Here is a 12,156-nt window from a genome sequence, read left to right as displayed (position 1 = left end):
TACATCAGCCAATTTTATTGAAAATGTTTCAACTCATACTAGTTCGAGTTATTTTATCATGCTGTTTTTAATCATTTTCTTGCCTTGACTACTCATCCTCATGTAGCTATATGTTATGAACACTGAATTGGGCATGACATTGAGATTCTAGTGTAATTCAGTCATTAAAGAAAAACTGACATTCACATATGTTTAAGTTTAGCCTCAGTAGGAAGACAGTCAGTCACTTTGTACCAGGTTATAACAAATATGATTTTAATTATTCCTCTTGTGAAAAATACTTTTCACATATGTTTACTAACAAAATCACTGCAAAATGCAATTAGTTTTACATGGTTTCTAAGACTTTGTAATCCTTTGAATGTAAAAATTTGTTGTGAATGAACATTTTACTTAAATTTTGGGGAAAGAAAATATTTTTTAAAAAATCAAATAAAAATGAATACACGTCCTAATGAGTCTTTCAAACCTTCATATGAAATCACAAACCTCTCCTATTATAAGTGAAATGATTGCAATTCAGTAAGATTCATGGCTGATTAATTCCATGGAATTTAGAAGGTTATTCCAAAGTGCTGTTTCCATAATTAAAGTGATGTCAGATTTGTTCTTTTAGTGATGTTTGTCTTTGGATGAAGTGATCCGCTTCATAATTTGGATTCCCCAGAATGCAGCGCAGAGGGAAAACAAGACCTACAACACAGAATTTAAAATGAGAAATGTTATATAAGATTTTAAAATTATACTTGTCTGTAAATATAATGAATGGGTGAAAACAGAATGCTCTCGAGTAGAAAAATTATACAAGAATTCTAGGCATACTGATAAATTCACTTTAGGAATGTATGTGGGTTTTTTTTTTCTGTTACTCTTTATTGTGTACATTCCTGTTTGAATTTGTCATTTCTGAATGGTACCAAAACAAGATAACTGGCAAAGTCTGCATGACCTTCCCTACTTTGTAACTGAGTTTGGATTTGGAGTACTCAGAGTCATATATAATAAGGACAATAATAACACCGCTGTGACAGAAGGTAGGTGTAAAAATGTAAACTGTTTTTTTTGTCAAATGGTCTGAAGAATGCTGACATTGTAAATTGCATGGTAGGGTACAAATACCCAAAGTAGCCTTAAATAGAATCTATGGTAAAAGAAGTGTTCTAGCTGCGGTGCAATAGATCAGTACTTATTCCCCAACCTGCTATTCATGATGAGCTATAAACTAGATTGGAAACAACTTAAAGATGTAATACTCTTTATCTTGTCCTTGGCTCTGTGCATATTTTTTTTTTTTGGTGAGTGAATTTTAATGAGAGATCTCATAATTTTTTTTTCATTAGTTTATTTGCTGAAAACTGCTTTGGGATGAGTAGGAGTATTTGCAGGGTAAAGTCTAATTCAGGTAACAGCTTTGTCCAAAAAACCAAGAAAGAGAGCAGGATAAAAAATGTGTTCACATGCGTCTATGTGAAATTTCCTGAAAGAAAAATTTCTCTAACTTGAAAGGAGTGAAAAGTGAAATTTTTTACCGTGAGTTAAACAAAACATTCCATTTATACTGAACGATATTTTGTTCAGGTGAATTTTTGTTTGTTTGAAGGGACAGAGAAAATTGAAAAGAAAAGGAATTTTGAGGTCAGGTAATAATAATTCTTTTTTCGGGTTAATCTGCAATTAAAAGGTACTGACTTGGAGAGCTCCAATTTTAACATTAGCATCATTTAACATTCAACATTTAACAATGCATGGCCCAAAAATCTACTTCTGTCCTCATCTACACAGTCACTCACCGAAGTACATGAGATCTGAATGTCCAAATAAATAATAAATGACCATAATACCTAAAAGGTACTCATTTTGCACTCATTGAAGGGAATGTGATGGGAACATGTCTGATCCCTCTCACAACCTGTTTGGAACAGGTACAGGCTTCACGTAATCTATATATTACATACTTAGCAGCACAAGATGGAAATAGCACAATGTGTCAGTAAGTAGAATTCCAATCAAATAAAAAAAATCCAATCCCCATTCAACCTCTATCAAGACAAATTCCCTTCGACTACTTTCATTGAATGCTTTAATGCTACTAGAGCAAGGGTAGGCGGTCTACTGTGTTTAAAACTTCTGATGATACTGTTGGTGCTGTATTTGTGCTCCCATTTGTAAGAAAGACTCATAAAATTCTCACCATAAGACTTACTTATAAGAGTTTCAGACCTTTAGCTATGAAAGATTTAACTTCTTTTTTTTTCTTGCATTATCACAAACACCTTGTAAAACTGCATAGCCCTATTTTACAGCTATGGAATGGAAAGACTTTTTTAAGCAGTGCTGCAGGCACATACTCTTTGTGTTTTGTGACATGCTTTATTTCTATGCTGAGATGCCCTGTTGAAGAAAACCAACTACAAATAACTATCTGTATTTCTGATTTGGCGGTTATGTAATTGGAATGAGCGTGAATCATGACATACATAAAATGATGACTTCCATATAACATGCTCTTACTGTGGAAAAACTCTTTGTTGTGCTATCTCCAGAAACAGATCTTATCCACTTGTCATAATTAGTACTTCTCTGACACGTTACTAAACTCCTTTCATTCCTCACCTCAGAAAGATTACTCCTATTCCTGGAAGATGCATTAAATATAGAAGTATTTCATTTTCAGAAGCAGCACGTTTAAGCACATTTAATGACTGAGGTGCAGGGCATTTGTAGGGGATTAATGACTGCTGGGAGATGATGATCACCTGAAGAAGCACAGCCATGGGCCATTAAGCCCCAGGAAATGTCCTCAGCTAAAGATGGTTATTGCTATTATAGCCCAAAAATGAAAAAAACACCTTGGGTGAATTTTTCTTTTTAAAATGGAGCGATGCAGTTTCTTCTTTCTTAATTAAATTCTTTATTGTGAATTTCTTAAAGCATGCAATCAATGCTTGTAGGGGCGTACTTCAAATTGCAGTTATTATATCCAGAATGAAAAACCACATACTGCACATTGTGGATCTGCAGAACTAGTTTGGCTTCATGATTCTATAAAAGTATTGATTCACTGCCTATCAATGTCAGGACTGCCAGTACTTGATGGAAATAACGTATTCATGAAACAATAATGCTGCAAGGTTGTGAGGGACGGGGTTTCAGAAAAACCCAAACATCAGGGGAAAAAATTAAGGGGCCACATCCTCCCTTGCATGACAGCAATTCTGGCTGGCTCTACTACTATAATGCTGACCTACCCTGAGCAGAGCCAGCTGTATGGGGCTACCAAGCAGAAGCTTGCTGTGTTGGTTGGAGTTCAGTTTCTTTTGATTGCTGCTACATATTCTGGAGCTACATGGCTTGACCCACTTGAATGAATGGTGCAATCAGGTGATGTCAGCAATGGAAAGCTGAGATGATACATGCCAGAATTTTGAGCAGACAACAGTGCAGGCAGTAGGAAGCAGTAGAAGAGCATTCCACCAGGCGACCTGAACTATAGTTGACCAGTATTTTTCTAATGCCCTTGGGAAAACATATTTCCTGAATCCTATATGCAGATATTTTGCATTTTCTGTTCAACTCTCTTGCACCCTAATAGGTTGGGTTTTGGCTTTGGGCTTTTTTTTTAACTCATTCCTTCATGTATTGTCCAAAACAACTAATATTTGTCCCTTGATAAAAATATTCACATATTTTCCTAATCCAGCCAGTTTTGAAATAAAAAGATAGAATTAAATAGTATACTTTTTTATTTTTTTACACTGAGAAAAGTTCCCCCACAAACAATCTTACCTAAAAACAATAGTTTAACTTCTGTATTCAAATGGAGAATTACTGTGGACAGTGGTAATGTATGAAACAGCTAAGCCTAAAAGCAGAATTTCTCACAACCATATATCCAGCAGAGTTAAATGCAAACTTTTTGCCACCTTAATATAAGCACTTTTTACATTTACCTGTTCAAGTAACTACAGATTAATTATAGACTATGCTTTAGACTGCTGGAAGAGGACAGTCCTCTTCCAAATATTTACATTACCTCCTTTCATACAGTCTTTCTATTTCCATACAACCCCTATTCTCTCCCTGAATAAGCCTACAGAAATGTAAATAACATTCTTCACAAGAACAAACATAGGTTAACTAATGGATTGACTGCAGGACTGAGTCTGCTCTTCATAGGAAATCCCCACTGGAGTGATCAAAGTTTATTAGGCTGTAAACTACTTTAAAATAATTAGCTAAATTCAGGCACCCACTTCCGCATGATTAGCTTTGTTGTTGATCACTAATGTTACTTTTTGCCATTTTCTCTTTTGTAGTGGCTTTGTATATCTGAGTTGCCTAGACATAGTGTCTTTCCTCTGGACAGAATTAGGCAGCTTTAGACATTGGTCTAGAAATGTAGACAAATGTCCAGATAGCCCTGCTTTAAGGAGGGGAAAGAGGCTCAAACCACAAGACCTCAGATCCCTTCCAAGCTAAATCATTCAATGATTCTCTGACATTTCTCAGATTCTGCCCAGATGTATTCACTCCAAATTTTGCTGCAGAGACAGTCTGCAACTGGCAACAAATTGGCTATATCTGGGGTACAACACCACGTGAATGGGCGTGTTTTTGATACTGAATTCTCTGAACACCTCTGTGCTGGGCAATGTATTCCTAGCTCTAGAGAGGGCTCAGGAAGATCAGCACATCCATGTAGTTCATTAGGTTGGCTGTTCACATAATAAAGTGGACCTGGTACTGGTAAACGTGATAAACAATAAGCCCTCCCAATGCTGAGAACTGTTTAACTGATATTGCAAATCAGACATGATTAAGGTGCTTTTTATATTCTTATATTATATATCTACAGTCTGGGCATGGCTTCTTCAAAGGCACCAGAAATCATTTCATACTATCAATATTAATGATAGTCATTTTTAGACTTTATCTGAGAAGGCTGTGTCTGGGTAATGTCATTGTCCTTTTCTAGTAAAGATGGAGATTATGAACTGATATAACAGTTAACAAAAAATACTAATATTAATAACAAAATGGTTGAATAAACTACTCCAGATTTCACAAGTACCTAAACGGTGCAGTTTTCACTAATACCATCGCTGTTTTCCCACTTCTTTATACAGGACTGCTTCAGGTGCTGAACTACGCAGAGGAGATAGATGATAGAAAATATATGTGTCAGAAGTGGGGAAAGAGGTTCACTATTTCTGGAAGTTTTTGGGTAATTGGGATTTGGGTAATAAACACATGGATCTTCATTCTCAGTACAATGTTTTGAGATGAGCAGTCTGAGGCTAATAGAGAAATGCCATGGCATTTACAGCAGATCCAGAAATCTCTGATCTTGTACATTGCACAGATCAAGAAGATTGCACTAGCAAAAAAGTTTCAATAACAATACCTGGAAAGGGAAACCAAGAAACAAGAAGGTTCCCTCTTTGTGTACTTGGAAATATATGGAGGAGGAAGTGAGAAGCTGGTTTTTTTGTTTCGTTTTTTGTTTGTTTGTTTGTTTGTTTCGTTTTTTGGGGTTTTTTTGGTTTGTTTTTTTTTTTTTTTGTGAAGGATCTGTGGATAGAAGGGAACAGGGTCAACTACAATAGTAGTGGCTTCACAGCATTTGTCCAAGATTTCTGTAAAGGTAGCAGGATGTCTGGAGATTCTCCATAAGGGTTCATGACACACATTCAGATTATTGGTGCAGTACATATCTTGCAGATTCAGCATGTCCGTGACACAGAACAAGGTATGTATTAAGAGACTGTTGGCACACATAGGATTAAGCCAAGTATCTTCAGCCCCCACAAAGCATATTGATAGTTCACTCACAGACTAGTTTCTTGCTACTACAATATACCTCATTAGTTTTATATTTCATTATTAACAGATAATGAGAAAATAATAGGGAAGTGATATATACATCTCCTTCCTATTCTGTTAAATGTTTTAAACATTCCTTCTTTTATTAAAATATGTTCTGAGACTCTAAAGCTAGATAATGCATGAAAACATAGGCTGCCATACCTTAAAAGGCTTATATTACCTATCCAGGAAAGACAAAGAAAGATCAGGAGAAAGGATATATATTCCTCTGTTGCTTTCACAGCTGGGCACATCCCCAGTATGAAATCAAGTGCACTGCAGAGATGCCTGAGCTAGCAAGGATATAAGCTGCTAAATCTCTCTCAGCACAGCACCATCTTGACTCTGACTTTCCTGGCATTGCACACAAGTTAGTATGTCACATCCCTCAGCTAAATACATGGGGATTTTTATGCAGGCAGTGCTATTGCAGTAATATTTACACCTAAAATAGCTTATGTGCATCCAGCATGGTATCGTCATGCGTCATGCCCTTCATTCAGGACAAACCAGCCCACTGCCTCTCAAATCACTTATGTAGATATATGTATCCTATTCAACTGTTACTTATGAAATTCTTTCTCTCCTGGGTCACAGAATAATCCACAACCTAAGCACTAGGATTAGGAAGGCTTTACCTCATTCCCCAAAAGACCAAAAAAACACTAAAGTGGGAAGCTTTGCTGTCAGTCATGTGAATAGGAACTCCAAAGCATGTTAATAATTATTAAATCTTCACCTTGTGATAAGCAAGCTGGAGATGGTATCGATGTTATACTCATTAAAATATACCTAAACTCTCTGCATCTCTTCAGTATGAAATTTGTTTTAACATATTTTATTGAAACATCTGAAAATACTTCCCACAGTAAGTTACCTAATTCAATCTATAAATTCCTAGATCATTCTTAAATGTTTAGCCATTTCAAGTTGTCCCCAAAGTAAAACCCTGTTAAGGAAAAAAAATCTTCTTAGCTGTTCAATGAACATTTAAAAATAACTCCTGGACCAAGTCTGTTTCATTGTTTTGCAAATACATTCTAAAAAAATTATTTAGTAATTATAAATTGTCAGGCATCATCTGAGCTTAAAAATTTCATAAAACCTGCAAACAAAATATATACTTTGTTACACATTCTGGAGCATAGTAATATTTTAGAATTTCTAATTGTTGTTCTTTCATATTGCCTTAGTTTCATTTATGACAACATGGTACTGAAAAACAAGTTCAAAGATCAACAGTTTAAGAAGACCTTAATTCTGAATGTCACCTTTTTTAAGTATTCTGCAGTTTTTCAGCCTCCATTTTCCCTCAAAGTTGAGAAACAACAGGCATGGAAATTTTCTCAATTATTATATTTCAAATGAACAATTAGAAATAAAGCTTTCATAAAAGTTAAGATGACAAAACTTACTCAATATGTAAACATACCAGTTTAATCTGTTGCAGGCTAACAGGCCAAACGAGATTGAAAGAGATTATTAGTAATAATAATAGCTGTTCGTTGCAGAAATGAAATATTTGAGATAGTCCTGTCTCAGTTTGGCTAAAGCTGTTGAGTTTGTTTTCTTAAACATTTAAACAGGAAATGTACCGATTGAGATTAAACATCTCATTTACTTTTATGCCTGTCAGCAGCTGTAGCATAATTACATACACCCCACTGCATCACTTATAGCTCAAACACAAGTTGGAGGGTAAAACAGACATCTGTAAAGAACTATTTCACTTTATAAGATATTATTTAAATTACATGTAAAGAGCAGTTTAATCTCCCTTATTCAAGAAATATGAAGCTCATTTTAGTTGAATTGATAGTTTACTGCAGAGACCTTGCCAAGACCTTGCCAAGTGCAAGGTCCTGCACATGGGTTGGGGCAATCCCAAACACAATTACAGGTTGGGAAGAGAACGGATTGAGAGCAGCCCTGAGGAGAAGGACTTGAGCGTGTTGTTTGATGAGAAGCTCCACATGACCTGGCAATGTGCACTTGCAGCCCAGAAAGCCAACCATATCCTGGGCTGCATTAAAAGAAGCGTGACCAGAGGGTCAAGGGAGGTGATTCTGCCCCTCTACTCTGCTCTCATGAGACCCCACCTGGAGCACTGCATTCAGATCTGAGGCCCCCAACATAAGAAGGGCATGGACCTGTTGGAGCGAGTCTAGAGGAGGGCCACAAAGATGATCAGTGGGCTGGAGCACCTCTCCTATGAGGACAGGCTGAGAGAGTTGGTGTTGTTCAACCTGGAGAAGAGAAGGCTCTAGGGAGACCTTATAGAAGCCTTCCAGTACCTGAAGAGGGCCTACAAGAAAACTGGTGATGGACTTTTTCACAAGGGCACAAAGTGATGGGACAAGGGGTAATGGCTTTAAATTGAAAGAGGACAGAATTAGATTAGATATAAGGAAGAAATTCTTCACTGTGAAGGTGGTGAGGCACCAGAACAGGTTGCCCAGAGAAGTTGTGGATGCCCCATCCCTGGAAGTGTTCAAGGCCAGGTTGGATGGGGCTTTGAGCAACCTGGTCTAGTGAAAGGTGTCCCTGCCCATGGCAGGTGGGTTGGAACTAGATGATCTTTAAGGTCCCATCCAACCCAAACCATTCTATGATTCTATGATCTTATATTTAATCAAATTTAAATTGTTCTCTTAGGCTTAAAGAATTGAATGCGTTTAAATGCAATACTCTATGCGAGAAAGACTGGTCATGTATATTTCTGGGATAAGAGTAAGGGTATTCTTTTTATACAGTCATGGGTTTAAGAAAAGTTTAGGTACTGTACTGCTTAATCCTGCATTGAAATAAGTTTTTAATTAAAAGATGGGGCAAATTCATTTAAAGGAGATCATGCAGGAGAGTCCTCTGCTTTATGCCTGCATACTTGCTTGAAAATACAGGAAAATTACAGCTACAGAAAAAAATGATTGTAGTTTGAACGCAGAAGAAAAATTGCTACACATAACATTTCAGAATTTGGACTGGATATTACCTAGCTGTGTAACATTCACCAAATAAGCATCTACAGAAATAATTCAATCTCTTCAATCCCTTCATTTTTATGTCAGTTTAATACAATACTATACTGACATTGCAGGAAAAACATTAGGTAAGTCAGTGTCCAGTCTCTCCATCATTAGCAGACATAAAATATTGTATGTTTCTACACAGATGGCTTCATTTCAGAGAGTAGTTATTGTGTGTAAGCACCCTGGCGGGGTGGTGAACAGAACCAAGAGCACTCTTTCAACCTGGAGAGCTCTGACAAAGGTTGCTGCAAAGTGGAAGATCTTCGCTCACTGGTATACTAAATATCCTCTTGAGAGAAAGTTGACTAGCTACAAGCTCCAAAATGGGAATTTTTCCATTGTGTGGGGAAAAAAAAATATTAAAAAAATAATCCCAGCCTTTAACTATAACCCACAGACATTAGATCACTGATGGGAAAAGCGTTGCTGCAGATGTTGAAAAGAGGTGATGGGAAAAAGCTGGCTACTGTGACTAATGGCAAACGTGAAAAAAAGGAATAAGAATGTGCAGAGAGGGATAAAACAATTGAGTGACAAGCAGAAGGAATTTCCAGCACAGTGAACAAAAACCAGAAAAGTATTCAAGAAAGACAGAGGAAGATCAAGGCTAAAAGTCACTTGAGACCAAGATTGCTCTTAAAGCCAACATGTCGCAAAGAGAAATGAATTCTTTCATTTAAAAATGGAGAACATAAATGGCTGTTCTCAGCATAAAGAAACCAAACCCAACCCAACCAACCAATAAAACAAAAAACAACTTCTGAATGACGGAAATGGGTTAATATTCATTGATACCGTCAAGGAAAAATCTTGCCATAGAAGATACATGTCCAAGTTAAAGATAGACAGAACACACCCATCCTGCTGGCCAACCCTCTTTTGAGGCCAAAAGCAGTAAACTGTGACTGTTTTTAAGTTCCAAGGAGAAGAAAAATGTGCTGAGGTCAGTCCAGCCCTCTGTCCATCCCTTTACATGGAAAAGTAGATCTCCTTCTGGCTATTGGTGTCTCTCTCTCTTGCCTGCTCTCAAGACGCTCTTCCTGTGTTCTGGCTTGGTGCTTCTATTCTTGTCTGGGGAAACTCCAATTCCCAAAACTCACCATTTTTTGATTATATAAAAGTCGTTGTTATCAACATTAACCACAGATATATTCAAATGGGCTAAATCATTGATATTCCTACTCATGTCAAGCCAATTTAGTTGTATTATTTAATTAGCTAATAGAATAAAAAGAAATAAAATTAATGCAAGTGATCCGTGTGACTTTCTACTAGGAAAACTAGGTCTAAATGAAACTTCTGTATGGAGGCTACAGAACTGAGTGGAAGAAAAAACCTCCAGAAAGGAAGAATCAATTACTATATCACAAAATGAGAGGGAAATCAGAATTTAGATGAAAAAGCAGACATTTCTAAAATACAAAAAACTATGAAACATCTTTCTTTTCCTGGAAAACAGGAGGAGATTTCATAATGGTTTTTAAAAAAAATCTGGAGATACTGAAGAAAATGTGTAATTTAATAGAAATGGAAGATAGTAGACTTAAGAAAAACAAATACACAAATATGCAGTGAGGAATAATTATTAGTCAGGAGTACATCAGAAAAAAATTGGAGAGTTGGAGCAGTTCACAAACAAACTATATCTCAACCACACAGTGCGGATACAAAAAGATGCCAGTATCAATGCGGAAGATGTTAACAGAAGCATTTCATGTAGCCCCTAGGTATTGATCCAGCCTACCGAAAAGTGATGAAGTCTTTAAGGAAAACATAGGTAAGCTAGATATAGTCATGAAGCAGACGACAAGAATGACAAAAGGTTTAGAAAAGTTGACCTGTAGGAAAGCTCAAAGCAATTCTTCTGTGTATTCTTGAGGGAAAAAACAAAACAAAACAAAAAGGACTTAGGAGAAGCAATAAAATCAATCTTCTGTCATGTAAAAGAATAATGCAAAAAGAAAAGAAGATATTAAGCTACTGCTCAGGGTAATTAAAACAACAACAAAAAAATCTTTTTTAACTAAAATTTTCATTAGATAATAGCTGGCTATAAGGATGGTATAACATTGGAATCAGCTATGTAAAGAAGCTGTGACAGAAGTGTAAATGGTTAGATAGGCATGTGTCTATGGTGTAGCTGTACTTTATCCTTCTTCAGTGCAGGCTCCCCACCAACCTGGTATTTCTGTTTATTCACAATGAATATAAAAGGACTCTTCACCTTTAACTAACATTTGCTAGGATCTACTTTGCCAACAGCAGATAATAAAGATGAGACTGCTTAGCACATGGAACAACCATTACTTAGCAACTATTTTTTTGCAATAACCAATCTTGTGCAAGAATTCACCAATTTCATTCTCAGATGTGGTTGTCACCTTAGTAAAAGGACAAAAAGCAGGATCTGCTACTTCTTTAATATTTTTTTTTTCCAGTTTCTGGCATTGGACAGGGTTGAATCTGCTTCCCGTCAGAGAAGTCATAGGATTATTACATTTAGAGATCAGCTTACATTGGCTCTTCAGACGATAGCTGCAAAGACTGAGGGCAGAAGCATGAGCTAGCTCACTCCTATTTTACACTCAGCATACTCTCTACACTAAAAACATGGGACTGCATAGTCAAAACCATCTGCCTCTAAGACTGTGAAAGAGTAATCAAGGAGTTACGGTAAAAGCCTGGGATGCTGGGGTATTCGGTTTGCATTCTTTGTCATAAATTAGGCAAGACACTTAGTCTTTACAGCTCCTTAGCTGCAAAACAGACAATGATTTTGTTTCCCCAAAAAGGACTTACTTTCCAATCCCGTCCTACTAAAAACTAAGATAGTTTCATTCAGTACAGTAATGCTGAGAAGACAAAGACATGTCAAAAAGACATAGATTTGGCCTTCTGTGATTTTTTCTCTGACAAACCTCATATCAACAATTCTGAATTCGTACTTTTTTTTTTTATCTCAACAATTATGTACTTGGATAAACACAACAGACATCCTTAAAAATCAAATAATTGCATGCATTTCTTATATTGCTCCAGCTATTGAGCAATCTTAGCTCCCTAACTGATGGCACTGACCACATGAAGAGCTAAAACTTGTGTGAGAATTTGTTTCCATCTCATGATTATGTTGGTTTAAAAAAAAAAAAATCACAAATCACTATATCATTAACAGTTGCAGAATGTTGGAAAAAATACCAATCCAGGCTTCAGTTTTACAGAAATATATCCTTTTCTTATTGTAAGTTTTTAGGTCTGGGGG

The 12,156-nt window shown here is 36.4% G+C and overlaps 1 protein-coding gene across 1 annotated transcript in view; it reads right to left on the bottom strand.

Annotated features, from left to right (window-relative positions):
- Nucleotides 1-599: 599 nt before the first annotated feature.
- AGMO (alkylglycerol monooxygenase) overlaps nt 600-12,156 on the bottom strand; it is a gene marked incomplete at its 5' end in the record, with an annotated part of 192,865 nt that continues 181,308 nt past the window's right edge. The window contains one exon of the mRNA XM_082337856.1: nt 600-693. Coding sequence (XP_082193982.1) covers nt 613-693 — 81 coding nt within the window. The 3' untranslated portion in view covers nt 600-612. The remainder of the gene's footprint in view (nt 694-12,156) is intronic.

The sequence above is a fragment of the Platalea leucorodia genome (assembly GCF_965183815.1).
Source record: "Platalea leucorodia genome assembly, chromosome: 1".
NCBI classification, from domain to species: domain Eukaryota; kingdom Metazoa; phylum Chordata; class Aves; order Pelecaniformes; family Threskiornithidae; genus Platalea; species Platalea leucorodia.
Note: the sequence above shows the minus strand (reverse complement) of the source record. Positions and strands in the feature narration are given on the sequence as shown.